At 38.1% G+C, this 20,658-nt stretch overlaps 1 protein-coding gene across 1 annotated transcript in view; it reads right to left on the bottom strand.

The window, feature by feature from the left end:
* Positions 1 to 20,658, bottom strand: part of USP9X (ubiquitin specific peptidase 9 X-linked) — a 68,555-nt gene that overhangs the window by 1,889 nt on the left and 46,008 nt on the right. Inside the window, exons 25-44 of the mRNA XM_035116677.2 lie at positions 20,079 to 20,204; positions 19,046 to 19,212; positions 18,001 to 18,109; positions 16,518 to 16,664; positions 16,209 to 16,355; positions 14,952 to 15,174; positions 14,013 to 14,233; positions 12,662 to 12,852; positions 11,085 to 11,258; positions 9,702 to 9,843; positions 8,507 to 9,257; positions 7,846 to 7,969; positions 7,324 to 7,549; positions 6,296 to 6,425; positions 5,608 to 5,793; positions 4,593 to 4,813; positions 4,168 to 4,256; positions 2,759 to 2,915; positions 2,040 to 2,252; positions 1,411 to 1,506 (exon numbers count right to left, since the gene is read on the bottom strand). Coding sequence (XP_034972568.2) covers positions 1,411 to 1,506; positions 2,040 to 2,252; positions 2,759 to 2,915; positions 4,168 to 4,256; positions 4,593 to 4,813; positions 5,608 to 5,793; positions 6,296 to 6,425; positions 7,324 to 7,549; positions 7,846 to 7,969; positions 8,507 to 9,257; positions 9,702 to 9,843; positions 11,085 to 11,258; positions 12,662 to 12,852; positions 14,013 to 14,233; positions 14,952 to 15,174; positions 16,209 to 16,355; positions 16,518 to 16,664; positions 18,001 to 18,109; positions 19,046 to 19,212; positions 20,079 to 20,204 — 3,840 coding nt within the window. The remainder of the gene's footprint in view (positions 1 to 1,410; positions 1,507 to 2,039; positions 2,253 to 2,758; positions 2,916 to 4,167; positions 4,257 to 4,592; positions 4,814 to 5,607; positions 5,794 to 6,295; positions 6,426 to 7,323; positions 7,550 to 7,845; positions 7,970 to 8,506; positions 9,258 to 9,701; positions 9,844 to 11,084; positions 11,259 to 12,661; positions 12,853 to 14,012; positions 14,234 to 14,951; positions 15,175 to 16,208; positions 16,356 to 16,517; positions 16,665 to 18,000; positions 18,110 to 19,045; positions 19,213 to 20,078; positions 20,205 to 20,658) is intronic.

Here is a 20,658-nt window from a genome sequence, read left to right as displayed (position 1 = left end):
AATGGCCTTTCTTCCAGAGGGACAGCATATTTCTTGTGTCAAATTTAATAAAATGACTTGAGGTGATCATCATCAAATATGTTTGTTTTAACTGTTAACACACCTAAACTAGCAGATGTAAAACATTTGTATACCTTTGTGTAATGTGAAGTTGGGTCAACTATGAACCTAAAATTGGACTTAAAATATAGCCATTGTGAATGTTAGGAGGTGAAAAAAGCCAGCTCTTGTGAAAAAGTGAAGACACCACACACTAACAAATAAGGGAGCTGGTGGTTAAACGTGTTTCAACTTTGAGGAGATTGGGCTATATCACTTACCAACTGCTCTGCTGAACACATCGATAAAGAAAGCAAGATGAAGGAAAATGAGCAGGAAAGTAAATTAAGAGATTAAGGATATAGAATTAATTATTTAGGAAAGGAAAGGGAACAAATACTGGTTATGTATGACTTACAAAGGTAATGCAAGATAATTACAATTTTAGCTTTCTGGAGTTAGCACTACATTTACAAAAGCACTTAACTTTTAAGAGATGTACATACATGCAACTTATGGTCACATGGTGTTATACATGAACTATAGCAGAGCAGAATCAGACTTCAACGCTGGTTCAGAAACTTCTATTAGCAGATCACTGTGTGCAAAACTTAAGTGAAATTTTTGGGCATTTTACAATGCATAGGCTGTTTTCTAAAGTGGACTTCAAAGCATCAATGGACATGTTATATCAGGGGAATTTAGTTTTTCTCTGGATGCACCTGTGAGCAGATTCATGTTGGCTTGCTGGCTGTGTCCATGACATAAAGGTAAAGGTAAAGGGACCCCTGACCATTAGGTCCAGTCGTGACCGACTCTGGGGTTGCGCGCTCATCTCGCATTATTGGCCGAGGGAGCCAGCGTATAGCTTCCAGGTCATGTGGCCAGCATGACAAAGCCGCTTCTGGCAAACCAGAGCAGCACATGGAAACGCCGTTTACCTTCCCGCTGTAGCGGTTCCTATTTATCTACTTGCATTTTGATGTGCTTTCGAACTGCTAGGTGGGCAGGAGCTGGGACCGAGCAACGGGAGCTCACCCCGTCACAGGGATTCAAACCGCCGACCTTCTGATCAGCAAGCCCTAGGCTCAGTGGTTTAACCACAGCACCACCTGGGTCCATGACATAAATCACAGCAAAAAGTTAGATAACTGTTCCCATATGATGGTTGTGTGTGTGGGCATTCACAAGATACTTTTTTTAAAAAGCTGTCTGCACATTACACTTTGCAGGAAGAGGCCCTCTGACTGAATCACATATCCTTGTCCTAAAAGGAATAAAACTGGCAATATATATTTTTAAAAGCTGAAGCAAAAAGTTCATAGGATACCAAAATGAACTGACATGTTTTAAAGATAATTCTCTGCTTACCTGTTGATACTGGGAACCAGGTGAATGGGGATACAATGGAGCATCTTCTGGTGGAGAGGACTCATGCTCATCAGGGGCATCTGGGTCATCTGGTTCCTAAAAATGAAAATTGCCCATTGAACAAAAAATAAAACTACTTTTCAAATTTAAATTCCTTGCCCTTATTTTCTTCTGGCAATTGATTGGACCCAGAGAAATTCCTGCAGAATATGTGGGTGGAAGCTGACTATCCTGCCGCTTCCATCACATCACAGCCCACAAGAACAAGAAAGAAATTCTTCTGCCAACTCCTTCTGCAGGCACCTCTCTAAATCCTATACTATGTAATAGCTATCAGAAGTAGATGCTGCTATATTAAGAATTACAAGTTTGGAGGCTGTGGCCTGAGTGCTCAATCTCCCTTGTCTCTCACAGTGATAACTGGGGGTACTTGCTACAGTGGAGGACTTAACTCCTGCCCACTTATGAGTTCCGAAGTCTCGCTAAGCTAGAAACAACTCATAAATCATAGGTCCAGCTAGCATTTCAACTACGTAACTAACATATATTTCTATCAGGAATTTTATGAAACAAGTTATTTGTCTTTCAAAGAATGCCAAAGCAACAATAGTTGTAAATTCACTCCTTACCTCCTCTGGGCATAGCTCACAAGCTTTTGCAAGGGTCATTCTTGCACTGTGTGATCTCTCCAGGAAGTAGCCATTTGATGTTTCATTACTCTGGACCGGAGGAGACCAATTGTTATATGTATACTGTGGATTGCCAGTATATGGCCTACGTTCAAGCTCATCTCCAAGCCACTCTACTGCCCAGGTCCACTTTCTCTTCAAATCTCCATTACTCTGAAAAGATGAAGAAAAAAAAGCCATTCAATATTTTAAAATTACTTTTAAATACACCTCAGTCCAATGCAGCTTTTTAATGGGGTGTATAGTTTCCCATTCATTACTCTTGATTTTTGTAAAACAAAATACCAAAGCAAACCAAATACTCCAGTAAGGTCCCTACAGTTCTATTTTGTCATGGATGCTTTAGTTGAGATTCTCCATTACAGGGAGTTTGACTAGATAATCCCTTCCAATTCTATTCTAATTTTATTTCTATGAGGGAATAGACATTTGCTCTTGGTGGTCCCTCCCCCCCAAAAAATTTTTTGGATAAAATATATAAGACCATGGCTTTATCTTAGTGACTCTGCAGAAAGAGTTTTGTTAGAACTAAACTTGGCTCAGTCCTGTCCTTCTCTCTTCGTAGCATTAGAAAAATAGAGAAAGTATTTTTTTAGTTAATTTAATTAAAGTGAAATAAACGATTTACATTACTCAGGTATTGAGATAAAAGTAATTACCTGTAAAATCTGGTAGGCTACTGGACAGTTGCTGAAAAGAGCTACCATAGACTTTATACACTGGTAAGCTCTTTTTTGATAATGATTCTTAGAGCGTTGAATGGTATCAAATAGCCCATCCCGGTCATCTGGAATTCCTTTAAGTGCATTGTGAATCCTAAGAGAATCCCAAACACACCAAAAAGTCAGAATTTCACAAAGACTATAAACATGCATGTAAATGTCAGCATCATAAAGGGGTAGCATTATAATGTTGCACACGCTTAGATCCAGCAGATCCAGATAATCAGTGTCTGTACTTGCAAAACTGTGGGTGTAAGATACAATCTTAGGAGAGGCATGCCCCCTCTACTTGTAATAAGATGGAATGCCTCTCTTCTAGGATCTTGCCATATCATTACAGAGGACCAGTAGTTGTGAAGCACTGTCAGGGATATTTTTTATTTCTTCACACCCTCTTCTAAAAGGGTGACATCTAAAGATGCAGAATGTGTTCATTTTCTCACTTGACAATCACCATTATGGCCTGTACCAGATTTGTTTTAGGGCTCATGCAAAGGGACCTCAGGTCCTCATTTCTGCCTAAGCTTTCCTGAACCCAGCTGCTGTTTCTCTACCATAAACTCCCTCCACTCCCCTGCAGAAATAGAATTAAAAATCCTTTGAGGTATAGCCTGAATGATTTTTATAGCAGATTGATTCACGCAAAATAGAACAGTCAACCAATGTAATAAGGCTCAGTGTTTATATAGCAGTTTTCCCAAGTACTCAAAACAGTTCCCCCACATCTCAGTAGTCCTTCTTGTCTTCTCCCTCGTAAAGTATGCTGTCATGAACAATGTCAACCCAGAAACCTATGTCCCCACTGTGGAAGGATGTGTGGATCCAGAATTGGCTCCCACAGTCACTTACGGACTCACTGTTAAGACTGTGTTCATGGAAGACAATCTTACTCGGCTACGAGTGATCGCCAAAGAAGCAGCAGCAGCAGCAGAAAGTACACCAGTATTATCACCCCAGAGAAGAGAATAATACTTTATCCAGAACCACCTAGTGCATTCTCAGAGAAGATAGCTGAACCAAGGAATTAACAGCTTAACAGTTTTAACAACTAAACTCATCTGTATAATTTAATTTAAAGTAACTATTGCACAAAAAACTTGCTAGCTAATTTATCATATATCTAGATAGATAGATAGATAGATAGATAGATAGATAGATAGATAGATAGAGTGCATGACCATTTGGCAGTCCCCATATGCATATGGCTTAAGGTACTTAATTGTTTCCAGCAGGCAACTAAAATCTGCTGTTTCCATGAAGCAATCAAAAAGACTTTCACACAGAAGCATCACATTATTAATGCAAAAAAAGCAAAACCCAAGAGCACAAGAAACCCAAGTGCTAACCTGTGAGTCTGCCAAGAGTCCTCAATTAGCAAGATTTGCAGAAGGAGATCCAAGTACGGTCGAAGTTCATATGTGTATGAATATGCAACCTTTAAAAGTGGAATTTGAGGAAAATATTAACATGCAATTAATGATCATTTAAGTGTGCAGTACAGGAGAATTCATGCTATGAATAACTGGATGGGTACAGTATTATATTATGAATTAGCTTTCATTTCAACGCCACAAGCCAAGGAAATATTTCTGTTAAATTAGACTTTATCATTGAAAGAGCATCCATTTTCTCTGGTGGTGACTTTTTAAAAAAGTAACCACTACTTGTTGCAACTCTAAAGACTAACAGGATAAAAATCAAGGGACAATAATCTCTGCACATCAACCTCTTGAATAAAACACACCTTTCCTGAGATTTTAATCATTTTTACCTGCCAAAGTAGTTCACTAAGGACTGTAGATGAAAACTGAGGATTCTCCCAACAGCAGAAGCGAAGTAGTTTGATGGTCTCTTCTGAGTTACTGCAGTCTTCAATTATTTTTTTCACATAACTAGTTCGCACAAACAGGATGTCTGCCACGTTCTGCTGAAGTGCCATTATAGGCTGTGATAAATTAGTATCACCATAAGGGTTGCTAAGTGGAGGATTACCTAAAAAGAAATGTTGTTACATTATTTTTTATTTGAACTATAGAAACCAACAAGGTACTATTTAACATCATCTTTTTAATAGCTTCATGTATATGGTACATTAAATACATATGTGAAATGTCTCTTGTTCGATTATGAAAATCGCTATTCTATAAGTATTCACCTAGGCCGAGTCTGACAGATACAGATTAAACTTCTGATGTGACAATTATGATCACTGTAAAGCATTGCGGCTGGTTTTGCAAAACATGCGGTATGGTAGTATTCCTTAGTGAAAAATCAAAGCCTGTGAAATTAAACAAGGCTTTTCTAAGACTTCCCTTGGAATAGGCTTAACTTGCACTACCAAAATATGAAATAGTTGTGTCACATCTAGACACATTTAAGAGAATCAACCTTTGCACATATAGTTCCAGTAATACAGAAAATCCTCAACTTACATGGAAGGTTACATTCCAGGGATCACGCCTAATCTAAAAATCAAGTATCGTCAAAACACATTGGGTACAATGGCAGGTGGGATTGCCAAAGTCTTTTCTCCTGGATGCCTGTCTCCTTTCTAATTTCTTTTCTTTAAACAATGCCAAGCGTGGAAAGCTGAACGAGCACAACTTAAACGTGTGTAAATTGTGGGCTTACTGTATTTTAATGATCTGAAACTTTTCCAAATCTTTAAGTAAACACAGGCCAGCATAACAGACAAAAGATTAGTGAGATGCTATGATGAATAACAAACTGCCACACACAATAAATCACAAATATATTCTGTTTAAATGCTACAGAGTTAACAGTACCATTGATAGAAGACTGCATACGTGACGACACATTGCAACAGCGGATTAACTGGGACACCACAGTATACAGTTTGCCTAGTTCAGCATACTGGTATTTGATTGGAGGACCTGGGCCTTCATCCAGTGCCACAAGCATAAATGTGGCAGGTACATTTAGTTTTAAAAGCTGTGTTTTTTCTGCTACACCTAAAGGGAAGTTGGAAAAAGAGGAAGAATAATGAAAACATACTTATCTACATTTAAGCTACTGAACTGAATCATATAAACAAAAAATATTCAGATAACTGTTAACATTGGGAAATCCATAAATGAGCATTTACTGTGAATACAATACTCCATGCCTTCAACAATCCAGCCAGAATCACTCAAAACCTTTCTGATTCAACAAAATTAAGAACGTATCAATTGTCTGCTGAGGAATAGCTCTGGAAAAACCCAACCAACACTCTTTTCCCTTGCAGCTGTAGGATCACGGAAAAATTGGTAGTGGTGGGTAAACTGTCTTCCAGAGAAGACTGTCCTGCATTAAGGGATCCCCAGAGCACAGGCTGAAAACCGCAGATTTAAGCTGTTAATAACAATTTGTGCCCATCATTAAGCATTCAATGGGCATGAGTCAAGACTATTAAGTAAGTGCACTGACAGAACAACATGGACAAAGCCTTTAGGGTGAAAAACAGCACATTACCTAAGTTGGCATACATCACAAACAAGTTGAAATATTGCTGCAAATGGCGCCCGTGCTCAGACACTTCCCTTCGAAGAAGATTCAGTACTGCTCTCAGCAAGTGGTCGCTCAAACTTAAATTGTCATAGGCCTATAAAACAACACAAAGATTGATATTATTGTTGTTATTGTTGTATTATTATTATTTATTAATAATAATAATAAAAGACCAGCTGAACGTAAATTCTCGAACCAGAATGAAATGCAACTTTTATTGTTTAACTATCAGAACTAATGATATCAAATTCAATTCCTGAACTATTCACTGTATCAAATTTCTGTGGTTAAAATGTTTTATCCTATACTGAATAATAGAGGAATGTATCACACATTACTTAGCTGATTAAGCTGGGAGAGGCAGGAGTGCTAAATATGAGACCAATTCAAACAGTAACCTTCAGGAAGGTACTAAAGAACATAGCAGAAAGACCAAATAAATAAATAATTCTGAAACCAGGGATGGGAAATTGTTTTGAGTCCAAGGGCTGCAACTCCCTCACCACCAAACTTCCAAGGGCCTGGCTTCTCTCACCCTGTACTTTGCTGCAGGGTACAGCTGGGTTCTCTTACAGTTCCCAATGGAACGGCTGCTTCTCGAGCGCTTGGGTGTCTAAAGATAGCTGAGAACTGGTGATTGCCACTGAGTACTCTTGGAGTGACGGTTTACTTGGGAATTACAATAAAAGCCACATGTAGTGCCTCAAAGCAAGGAGCAATTAAATTTTGCAGAAGTGGTGGAGGAAGCCAGGAGGAGAAGCAGTGAGCAATTTTGTTTCCTTGCCCAAACAGCAACACTTCTGTGGCCACAGAAGTTGGGGGTTTACAGGTAATATAAAAAGCCTTTGTGGACCAACAGTTTCCCACCCTGTGCTAAATGGAGATTATTTAAGTCACCCTTGTATAAAAATTCTATTATATAAATTTATATTTAGACTATATAGAATTTAACAGCTCTCTACTATTGTAGTCTGATTGTAGAAAAGGCATACCTGACTAGAAGGTCCAGGTGAAGCGAAAGGTGAAGGACATGGTCCATCTTGCAATGAAAAATGTGCAATAAATACTATAAGTTTTGCAAATGCTCCCCTCACTTCAGCACTAGGGCATTCCAAAAGGTATTCAGAGAAGCGATTTGAAACATTGAAAAGGACATTGTGCGCAAACCAAAAACGTACGTTCTTGCTATGACGAAGGAGAATGCACAAAGCATCATACCTGGGGGAAAATAAATTAATGGCATCACATACCCAGAAAGCAGACTTGTGTATAAAGGTGCGCATTTCAACTCCAGCACTGCATGTTAGTAGTAGGAGTTTTGTTGACCATGATTAATATGAACCAGGATTCCTTATTAACCCAAGTTTTAACCAAATTAAAAACAACTAGAAACAGTGGTTTTGAGGCTCAGTTTCAATGCATTGTTATTTCACATTTTGAATTATTAAATTGTACCATATAATCAGTACAAAAAAAACTCATGACAGTAAAATTCTTCTTAAAGGCAAATATACCAGTCACTGGCAGGACCACGGACTATTTTCTTTGTGTGAAATCCTGTGGTAAAGAGAAACCTAGCAGCAAGCTGAACACCAATCATGGTTATTTCTTCTGCTTCAGGCAACAGATGATCCTGTCCTGAAGAAAAACAGAACACAAAATGTTAAAGACATTTGTTTGAAAGTGATACAACAGATTATTCTGAATTGTTTGTCAACCTGACTCTCGATATAAATTTTAAATTATTAGAAAATTATTGTGTTTTATGTAAACCTCTCAGAGATTTCTTTTTATATTAAGTGGTATATAAATTTTATATTTTAAAAAACCAGGAAATATATTTAAGAGAATTCAGTACTCAAACTTAAGTTGTCCGCCAGCATTGCTAAACATTTTTTCTAGTGATCTATAAAATGGTTGGACTTACAGACCACATTGCATTTATCAGCCAAATGCATTTTAAAGCAAATATAGAAGTAAATAATGCCTAATACCAAGGAAACAACAACCCTGTCTTTTCTATCGCTCTTACATATTAGAAAATGCCTGAGGAACAATAGTCTCTTACCCAAATTTGTAATGTTTAAAATGATACACAGAAAAATACAGTATGTTAAAAGCTATGTACTTTCACTACCTCTTGTCAATATTGATTATAAAAATCCAAACACTAACCTGGAGGAGGATTTAGATAGACACTGTTGCAAGTCAGTAATTTCTTTATGAACTGGAAATATTCTAGGCTGTACTGCATTCGGTTATGCATGAACTGGACATTTTGCTTCCGTACACTTCGCTCAATGGCAGATGGCATTTTAATTTGATGGGGTTTAGTGGTCATTGTAAGTTCTGAAATATATTTTATTAGTTCATTGTCTCTGTCTACTGTGTCCATACGTTCATAAAAGAGAATGTAAGCATTCCACCACCTCTTCTGACGTCTGTAAGACATGCGCTTCATCATATGGTCAAATACTTCTCCCATGTACTCTCCACCAAAACACTGATTTTTCATTTCTTCATCATCATCCATTTTGCATTCTGTTACATCACCATCATCAAATTTATACCACCTGTTTTTCTCACCATCTCCACCATTTCTCTGAATTATGTACGAGTAGTAATGTCCACCACTGGCTTGACCACTGTGCACCAATACACCAACAAGTCTGTATTTAGTACTTCCAGAATGCTCATTTTCAGACTGTTCATTCTGTATCAGCTGATTTTCAGGATTTACATCATCCCCTTCTAGTTTAGCTACTCCTGCCACTGTATAAGGTTCCATGTCCAACTCTCGCGGAAATTCAAAATAATCATTGAACTTGATTGCACATTCCCTTTCCCAGTCATAGTCAAATCGTTTTAGTTGGATGGCAAGAACTGGGGGCAACTTTTTAATTAGCAAGCGTTTAACTGTATCAACCTAAGGAATAAAAGATTCACATGTTAATGCATTCTATCTGTGTAAATTGTCAATGCCAACTACAAATACTGCCGCAATTCTTTGTCAAAGTGCTATAATATACCAAATAACTATCAATACATTATGCATTGCACATCACAGACAAATTTGATATAATACTGAAAAGACTGGTTTGCAGCTTTAACAGTCGTCCAGAGAAATCCTTCCTGAATTGTGGTTATGAAGTATGTAACTGTAACTCTCAGTTCTCCTACACAATGAAGCCATCTAAAACATTTTAGGCATGGCCAAACTTGGCCCTCCAGCTGTTTTGGGACTACAATTCCCATCATCCCTAGCTAACGGGACCAGTGGTCAGGGATGATGGGAGTTGCCACGTTCATATGAATTTTCAAAGTTTTTTTTTATAAAAAGAGAAAAAGAAAAATGCTGTATTTTAGTTACCTTCTTGTTGCATTTTTCACAATGATATGCATTTGCACCTTCCAGTAAGTCTCCCTTGACGTACTGTTCCAAGGAGTCAAGCAGGTTTTGGTGATTTCTTATATCTACATTCAGCGTTGTAAAAGATTCTTCACATTCGTACCTATAATTGTTGGCAGATTAGGTTAAGTTAGGCTGACATAGTAATAGTATGAATTCAAGAAAATATTTTCATCCTGAAGCAATGTTTTGAAAACAGTACCAAAAACGTGTATTTTAATTGTACAAAATGTTCAATAAATCTGTTCCATAGATGTTATAAATATGCTTATCACATTTTTTCTCAACTTTTTCTCAAAAATTTGTCTCGGCACAATTTTTTCAGTCCTGAAAAAGTGCAATAGACACTAGTGCATGATGACCAGCACCAAGACCTTCCTATCAGTACCCACAACTGTGATGTGTGAACAAGCCAAGCAGCAAGTCAGTCCCTGAACCTAGACTTAAAACTTTCGTAGGGAGTAAATCTTAATCTGAAAAAGTAAAATATCATAAAGTCTAGTATTTTGCATACATTTAAGGAACATTTATGGCGCTTCACTATTATTTAACATTTACACAGCATCAGCTTTCAAAAAAGCATTTTGAAATTTCACTCTAGATATAGTAACGTATTTATTTTGATCATATTACAAATTCATTCTCTAGTTGCCTTTTGCAACCAAAGCAGCACAATCCATGTACAATAGGGAGATATTACAGGCTCTAAAAATGACTTTAGGACAAAACTCTTTAGGGGCAGGTAGGGGAACCCCTAATTAATAAAGTCTAAGATCACAAACTATGAGCATCTTGGGGTGTGTGTGGAATGAAGTATCCTGGAAAAAGGCATGTCTGGCTGGCAGCAGAAGAGGAGCGCTCCATAATGCATCATTTTGTTGCAAGTCCATCTTGTCAAACCAAATGACAAATTACAACCGTTAAGTGTGGGGCAACAAAAGCATGTTGCCTTGAGTGTCAGCAGCTATTGCCACAGAGTTGCCTAGGCTAGGCTAGCCATAGAATTGCCTGCGGATGTCAGCATGAATCAGGCTATTCTCAGATATGTAACTGATATAAGACACATCTGGTGATTACAGTCTTAATTATATCAGAAAATGTGTGTCTTGCTATCATAGAGCTGACTCTGAAAAACATTTGGAAACTTTGGTTGATAACTTTCCTCATCATGAATACACCAACATGGCTCAGAACGTTGCATTAGCTGTATTTAGAGTAACTTGCTAATATGAACCACTCCTAAATGGTCTGTACTTTTCCATAAATGGGAGACTTGTAGCATATTTTTAGTGGATGCCCATTATTACTTTGATTTTATGAAAATGAGAAAGAAGAAACACTTACCTATGTGGGCAGCCTTGACAGATCTTCTGATCAGCAAAGGAGCCTCCCAAAACTTTACTTAACATTGCTGGGTGACCCAAGGCTTTTAAAGCTTCATCTAGGCTATCCACCAAGGAGTTAAAAAATTCTAAAGCATCATGCTGTTCACGTAGATTTACAGGCTCACCCCAGAGTCTAGGATGGAAAAGATACTCTCATAATAAAAGCACACAGATTTTCTAACAGCAAAATCGAGTAGCATGAAAAAAATAAAGTAGTTTACATCACTATTATATAAATTTATCTTCATATAAGCTGAGTATTACAATTAGCTAGCAATCCTCATAAGTGCTGCACAGCTCATAAAATACATGACCTAGTACTCTGGCTTACTCAGGGTGGCACTCAGCATACACAGATAGCAGACTGGGTGTGCCCATTTGGGGAGCCACAAATTGAACTCTGATGGACAAATCACTTTGCACTGCCTTCCCCTTATTGAGGTGAGGAAGGGCAGATGTGAAATGTATTCTCAAAACTGGATGAACTCTGAAACTGGGGGGAAATGACCCAGCTCTAATTCACATATAAAGGTAAAGATAAAGGGACCCCTGACCATTAGGTCCAGTTGTGACCGACTCTGGGATTGCACGCTCATCTCGCATTATTGGCCGAGGGAGCCAGCGTATAGCTTCCAGGTCATGTGGCCAGCATGACAAAGCCACTTCTGGCGAACCAGAGCAGCACACGAAAATGCCGTTTACCTTCCCGCTGTAGCGGTTTCTATTTATCTACTTGCATTTTGACGTGCTTTCGAACTGCTAGGTTGGCAGGAGCTGGGACCGAGCAACAGGAGCTCACCCCGTCACAGGGTTTCGAACCGCTGACCTTCTGATCGGCAAGCCCTAGGCTCAGTGGTTTAACCCACAGCGCCACCTGGGTCCCCAATTCACATATAAAAAGGCTAAATGTTCAGCATAGTAGAGATATGACCTTAAGGCCCTGGAACCATTACTGTTTACCTGGGCCTCAAACCTGGGCTCTTACTCAAGTGCTCCAGTCACCTCCTCCTCCAGTAGACCACTCTCATGAGTGGGGCTTGCTCATATAGAAATATATATGCCTAAGCTCCATTTCACACTGATGACTTTCGCCTATTGTAGAGGAGTGTAAATGAGCCCAATGCTTGCTCCTGCCATATTTACACTCTACACAGGAAGCTGCCTTATAATGAGTCAGACCACTGGTCCATCTAACATACTTGTCTACACTGACTGGCAGCAGCTCTTCAGGGTTTCATGCTAAGGTCTCTCCCAGCTGTACCTGGAGATGCCAGGGATTGAACCTGGGGCCTGCATACAAAGCAGATGCTCTTACCCCTCAACTATGGCCCTTCCACTCAGCCCATGTCTGAAATAGCCCAATATTTTCATCTATACAGTGATTTTGGGGTTTCCTTATCTTGCTTTCTGCATGATTAAAAATATACATATCACACACTGTCATATTAAAATCCACTGCATTTCATTAAACATATACTGTTTCTATCATAAGATTTCACATAAACACAGTTCAACATAAGTTAATTTCCTATTTACCTGAATTGCTTCCAAAACCCTCTGGGTACATAGTACTGTAACCTAGAAGCTGCTAAGTGACCAAAGATGACCTGGAGATGTCTTAATACGCCTATGTTGTATTCTTTTCTGTCTTCTGTTTTACTTAAGCTTGGTTTATCTTCATACTGATGTGGATAGCCAAATACTTCATCCCGTGGGTCAACATTGCTCTTTTAACATTAAAAAAGTAATGTAATATAAATGGTAAGCTTAAAAAAATATATAGAAATTAATAAGCCTTATGAACAGAACCTAGTAATGTCTGCTAGAGAAATAATAGTAGTAGCTCAGATTAAATGCAAGTACATATGAAACCCTATGAAGGTTCTCATTTCAACTAAAGCAGTTCAGTTCCAAAGACCAGGTGGGCAACCTAAAGATTCCCATATGTAAGCAACAGGATTGTTCAGCTTGCGATTTTTACAGATATGGAAATAGACCTCAGTCTTTTCCAGTTACTTTTTTCTGTAAGTACAAAACACCATGATAGTGTCATGCATAGGAAGCTCCTCCTACCCTTGTGAGAGGCTTTTCAAAGGACTAGAAAGCCACCTTGCACCCACTTGCTTCCAAGTGGACATCTATACTCAAGTATACATCTATACTCAAGTACAAAAACAAGACTCATGGGAAGCAGCCCTCATGGTTTATTTATTTTTTACTCTTTTTTCAGAGTAAATACAATCAAGATGATTTATTGTCATTATGCTTTTATCCCATTACTCATTATAATGGACCCTTATTACTAAATCTCATATACTGAAAAGGGGGAAATGTTACTTTAATTAATAAAAACCACCCAAGAGTTATTGTTATTACTTATTGACAACAATAATACTAACAAAAAGTTTCTGCCATAATCAATATGCTAGTATTTAAGGTGTGGTAAGACTGTTTTTCCTTAAGAAAATTAGCACACCAATTCTTCAAAAATTGCTACATTTTATTGAAATTACGCTTTCTACAGCTGTCAATGTAAAAGAAAATTGCAGATTAATTCATTGTTTAATTAAACAATAAACAGCAGCATGGGACTACCAACTTTTGATTGCTTATATATAGCAATATCAATTGTTTTGATAGGGGGCATTCTATTGTGTTGCACCAGTTTGGAATTGTTTTCCGGTTTTGACATATAGTATCACTTTATGGTCTCCCCCCAACCCTAGTGGCCGTAAATTCCTTTTTATTTCTCTTTAATTCATCTATCAATTCTGAGTATGTGTAAAGCTGAATATCTCCCATTATAGCTAGATATACAGTATAGAGCTATGGGAGGAGGGAAAGTCTTACACTACATTAAAATTTGTCAAGAACAATGTAGTGTTACCTCGTTGTCTTGCTTCTCATCTCCTGACATATCATCATCTACGTCACTTCCTGTGCCTTCAATTGCAAGGATTCCATTCCTGATGGCAGGAATCATGTACAGCTGCTGAATGACAGAATTCATGTAGCAAGTGGCACCTGCATTTTTTAGCCCTACAAATCCCTTTGGTGGTCGTGGTCCAACAGGTGGAAGATACTCCCATTCTGTTAGTGCTTCACAAGCTAGGAGAGATCAATTGTATTAGAAAATTAGCTCAGCTTCTGAATAAAACTATACACTTCTGAACAGCCATTAGCTTAATACCCTAGTACTGAATTAGTTCATTTCAAAGCCTGTTCCAGTGATCAATGAGACTTACTAAGTATATATTCTTATTCCAGTCCTTGGCACACAAAAACTCAGATTTGATATTTGCATTTAATCAAAATGAAGCCCACAATAAAAAGCAGCTTAAAATTGAGTACCCCTTAAATCAGGGTTGGTCAACATGGTGCCCACCAAGTGTTTTGAACACTACACTGCCTACTGCCTATTTAGAGATCACTAGCATTCTTGAAAGCCTCAGGTGTCAGTAACATCCTTTATTGAAATGGAAAATCCTACGTCTATACAGGAACTGCTTCAATATGCAAAGCATGCATCCCAACCATATATACTATTCTATATGCATTTCATCTTAGGAATTATAATTAATATATCTGGCAATTACTTCAAGGAAAAGACAAATGATTATATCCAATGTCAATTAGAATACACAATGACATTAATGGACTTGTTACTCGTCACTGATTTCAAATGGGTCTAAATTATTGGATATCAAACAAAATACCATTTTGGAAAAGCAAAAAGTATATGCAATTATTTGATTTCCAAGACAAGTATTTAAAACAATATAAGCTTCATATTAAACAGAGCATAAAATCAATGAAAAGTACTTACTAGTTATTGCGGTGCCTATATAATACATTTCAGTCAAAGTATCTACTATTTGTTTGAGATTTCGGACACAGCCCACTGCAAGTGCTACTAGCAACTCAAATCCAGCATTAATGGTAGCTGGTGAACTACAGACTGGTATGGCCTGCTCAGCGGGCAATTCTCCATTCCTCATGTACTGTAAGTAAACATTTGAGGCTGGAAAGATGAAATCATCTATTAACTCCTGAAAAACAAAAAAGGGAAAGGGGGAAAAATCAAGTTATCTGTAATTTTATTGCCATTTATATACTGATTTTAATTCAAAACAGCAAACAAATAAAAAATTAAAATACACAATGAGAAATACATTTAAAAATTACATTAAAAAATTACAAACACATCTCATATCTTCAAACAACAGCAAGATAATACAATCCAATAATTCCACAACTCAGAGATTCAAAATTCAGTAAGAAAGCCTGAGTGAAGAGTTTATCCAGAGGAAGGGAATTCCACAAGAAGGGCATCACAGATGAGAAGGCCCTTGCCTGGGTATCATTCAGCAGCAGGACTCAGAAAAGGGCCCCCTCCAAAGATCTCAATGGCCTGTCTAACACATACAGAAAAATGTGTTCTATCATACAGGCAATACCTGAACCAGAATTACCTTCCACCACAAAATGTCTCATGACTTTAAACATTTGGGGATTAACTGCTAGAAGGAACAGAAGCCTGAACAAGGATTCCAAGGCAAAAAGGAAACCTAGCACCATTTTCCTGAATCTAAGATACAGCCCACTTGCCCTCAATAATTTACACCCAATCCTAGCCCTTCCGATCCTTTAGCCATGCTCCAGCATGATCAAAATTCATAGGAAATGTTTTTTAAAAAACCCACAATGGGTAGCACACTGAATTGAGCTAGTCTATTACTCTAATGTTAAATCATGCAACTCTGCCTGGGACAAAGGGACAAGTCATCAATGAAGTCCTTCCTCACATTAAACTGAGAAGTTCTGAATTCCAGCTTTATCTCACAGTATAATCCATCATTCACTTTTGCCTTTGATTTATTAAAAAGTGGGTTTCTCACAAGATTATCAGCAGCAATTTTATGATGGACTAAATTCGTACATTTCTATAAAAACCATTTCCTGCTCTCCTAAAAATTAAAGTAAAATGAAATTATTCAAATTTAATTAAATCTATGTTTACAAGTTCCTCCTTAAAATGCTAATTCATTATGATTTTAGCTTTTTCCATATAGCAATTACTTACTTTAATGAGATTAGCACCTCCTTTTTCACATCCAATATGGTACTTTTTTTCAGGAGTTTGAAATGCCAATAATTCCTTTGTTACTCCAAGGTGACCTTCTAAGATAGTCTCTTCTACACCTGTTTCTCCTGTTCTTTTCACTTCATCCTAACAAAAGAAAAGAAAAGAAACAAACAAAACGCTGTGTCACATGAGTTCTGGGAACTCACTTTGCTCCCACCTTTCTGTCTTATAAACAGGGCAGCAAAAACATAAATGTTAACAGATAAAACAATCAGTAAAATGAATAAAACTAACAACAAAACTTACCCTAATCCTTTTAAGCCAGTCTATTTCATTATTAAGCAGAACTTCAGCATTGGGCATATTAATATTACTATTGTATGCATAATTAAGAAGATGTCTTAATAGAGTAAAGTAGTCCCCTGAATGCTTAGCACGTTCTCGTGCAGTACTCTGTAAGAGAAAGAGGTCATGAGTAAATTCAAAAAGGTCATTTACATTACCAGCAACACAAAATGTTTCTTAAAGCAAAAGTGGCGGCCTCTTTATCCCTTGTTCTCTCTTGACATGTAAGGGAGAGGTGGGTCTTTCAAGCAAAGACAACATGGAGACTTCTCCAGCACACTGCCTTTACTTAACATTGGGCAGGAGACTTGCAAAAACCTTTGCAGATCTCTGTCCCCCTCACCTTTCCCTTTTAAATACCTTATATTGTATTCCATCTCTACTCTTTGCTCATTAGCTGATGTGGAGATTAAATCCTAATGTCTAGGCTGTGTGATCCTCTTTTCTGCTGGGGCCAGGATTGCACAACCAATGCAATAATGAATCCTGCCCTTTCACCCATCTGCTGACATTGCTAGTGATGACAGCTGATGAGTGGGTGGCCATGGTTTGCGGGGGAAAACCTGGTGGGTCAAATGGACCCCCTGGAAGACCAAGATTAGCCTGTGGGACCAAGGTTCCTCACCCCCCGATGTAGTTCAGAATCCTGTTCTCACAGTTGGCCGATGCAACCAGATGGCCTATGCAAAGTCCCCCAGCATGACCTGAGTGCATACTGCTCTGATAGCATGAATCTGTCAAATCCCCCTTTAAAACCATCCAAGTTGGTGGCCATCATAGTTTACCTATGCTCTCCCTAACTAATGACCATGTAGGAGCTGATGTGAGTTGCAGTCCAACAATACATGTAGTATCACAGGTTAGCCATCTGTCAAACTGTCCAAAAATGTAGATTATAATAAATGTAATGGGAGATTTAAAGAAATTAACAAAACCAATGGGTTGCATCCAAAAGCAAGATTAATAGCTGTCTCAACCCAAGTTTCATCAATTCCTCCTCTCACTGTGCCCCACCAATGCACTCCAGACCTTTCATGAAGGTCCACCAACCCCCAAGAGGGACTTTTGGGGGCACAGAGGGGAAAAGCAACCTTCCTTCTACATCAATTGGCTGCAACTCAAAGGGCTCGAATTCAAACCACCTTGAATGTTTTCATGTGTATACCGATTTGTGGACCTGGTTTCAAAGCTAGGAACAGCTCCAGTTGATTGTAGAATTAATCCTGACACTGGTATCAGTGATAAAATGCTTGAGGCTCATAACACTGAATGTGGGGCTCAGAAGGAAAAGAAAATGCAATACATAATAGTATCTTAATTTCTGTATTTCAAATATTATCTGTTAACTGCACTGAGCTATTGGAAAGTATTTATAAAAATCTATTGCAGGAAATTCTTACAGACATTAGTATAAGTAACAATGTGAAAGTTTTAGATGCCTTACCCCTAAAACAGTGAACAACAGAGTTATAAAGAAAAGAAGAGGTCTCTGTCCCATACAACATCTGGTAGCCATTAGGAAAAACTGTTCCTGTGCCATCTGACGAACAGTTCTGGGAAAAAATTAACCAGGAAAAAAAATCAAATTAATACAGATACTTTGTGAACAAGACAAATCTTAATTGAGATCCCTGCATGTTCATCAGAAGGAGTGTCATTGCCTTCCTCAGTTCCTAGGATTCAGGAAAGAGGAATTTAATTTGAAATGTACATTATAAAGGTGCTGTCAGACTCCATTTAAAGAGACCACTGGAGATACAGGTCTTCCAAGTAGCAGCGGGCATGCACAACTTGCAGGTGTAGATGGGTGACAAGGGAAGCTGTGTTTTGTGAAGGCACTTAAACAAAAAGGACCAAATGCAATGGCACTTAAAAGTTATTTAGTTGATAGAAAACCAAAACAAGAGCCTGAACATCAGATCCATAAAGGACAGGAGATCGCCTGTCCTTTCTGATGAATGTTAAATGTGGAATCTGTGATAGCCCACAAATTGGTTCCGATAGTTTAGAATCAAGGATGTCCATCACATCTGTAATGTTTTAGGGAATGACAAATATAGATAATCAAAGAATGACTTGATAATCATTCTTTAAGAGACACAGCCAGTTGTGGGCACACTTCATCAGAAATGTTGAGAGCTTATGACATCATGATTGTTGCTGCACTCCTCTGGCTTTTAGCTGAAAATCTGGATCCATTAGGTGGGATTGACCTAACCAGTCCTATCAGGGAAAGCTCTGTGCAAACACATTTGCTTGTACAGAAGGGCTTTTGCCTCTTCTGCCCCCACCACCCTGTGCCTCTCCTGAGATTGGCTCAGAAAATGAAAATAAAAAAACATCACCATACCACAGTTATAGTGATAGCCATTATAATCTAGAGATATACAAATGAAATCACAGACCAGCAAGTGTACTTTGAATTGGGCATCTACAGCCACCTGCTGCCACCTGGAGTCAGCAACTGTGATATGAAAAAAAACACTTACTTGCTGTGACAGTGCAACAACAAGTCAATGATAAATGTCTGCCAAGCTTTTTCTTTGCTAAGTGCATCCAGCGCTGTTGGAATCAAGGCAAAACAAAGAGTCATCACTTCAAGTGCTTCACAGCAAACTTGTTCATCTTCTGCATCTGGTTCATTGCCTGCATTTGTCTGTAAAATTAATCAGAAATAAGTAGCATAAAACAGGAATGGAAGAGGAACTAATGATTTTCTTAACTGTTCCCTTCAGATACAAACCAATACTGAGAACAGACATGCTACATACTACAACCTACAGCCTGAGTAAGGCCTACAACTGAAACAGGGATTAATAATTATAATAATGTGGTCTGATATCTTATTTATAGTCACACATACAAGCATGAGTGCTGACACAATGCTGAAATTATGTGAAAGGGGAAAGGCATTAGTGAAAAGGCAGGGGAAATATAGTGATAAATAAAAAATATTTTTAAAATTTATATCCCGCCCATCTGACTGAGTTTCCCCAGCCACTCTGGGCAGCTTACAACATATAAAAACGTAACAAAACATCAAACATGAAAAAAAATCCTATAAAAGCAACAAACAAACCAATAAATCAATAGAAACCAAGAAGAAGAAGAATACCCAAATTAAAATACCCGCCAACCCCAACTAAACATTTTACCAACACCAATCCGGGGGAAAACAAAACAGAGGAACCAAAATTAGAACTGTTTAAATCATTTTAGCCAGTTGCCCCAACCCAAGAATTCTCCATCCACATGAGACTGTAAAAACACACTGAGACTGCTACAAAGTTATGCTTCAATGAGGTAACACTGAAGTGCCTTCTTAAAAGCTATAAAGGCATTCTCTCAACAAAAGTGCCAGCAAAGTATCAACAATTTAACTGGGAAATCTATTAGATGAAAATTATTTAAAATCATATAAAAATGCTTCAAATTTCTAAACAGGCCACTTGAAGCCTGAATTTCCTAGGATAGCCCTTATCAAGATCAGTTTGAGAGAAAAGGTTGCTTATGATTTCTTACCTTCTCATAAATTTTACTAATATCCTCATTTGAACTGAATACCAGCTGTACTGATCCACATCCTGAAGCCCAAACTATTTTCTGCACTGCTCTAATAACACAAATATCAGGGATATATTTTGAAGCCTAAAAATAGAAAGATAGCATCAAATATAACTGTTCCAAATGTTTTTACTTCAGACAGGGAGAAAGAAGCATAGAGAGCAAGAGTAAAAAAAGAAGAAGAAACAATTAATACATTTCCCACAAATCTGAATCCACGACAGTCTGTATTCTTGCACTGGAGGCTGAAGCTCATACCAAGTCCATCTGGCCCTGTACTGTCAACTCTGGAAGTGGTTCTCCAGGGTCTCTAGCCAAAGTCTCTCTCATCACCTACTACCATATATTTTTAAAATGGAACAAGCCAGGGATTGAGCTGGGAATTTCTGAATGCAAAGTATGTGCTCCTCTCGAAAGGGACAGTATCCTGGCAGATACTGAGATACGAATCCAGGATTCCTGGCAGATACTGAGATACGAATCCAGATTCGTATCCAGAGATACGAATCAGCAACTACAGAACCAGGAAGCGTTAAGG

The sequence above is a fragment of the Zootoca vivipara genome, chromosome 4, assembly GCF_963506605.1.
Source record: "Zootoca vivipara chromosome 4, rZooViv1.1, whole genome shotgun sequence".
In the NCBI taxonomy this organism is placed as follows: Eukaryota; Metazoa; Chordata; class Lepidosauria; order Squamata; family Lacertidae; genus Zootoca; species Zootoca vivipara.
Note: the sequence above shows the minus strand (reverse complement) of the source record. Positions and strands in the feature narration are given on the sequence as shown.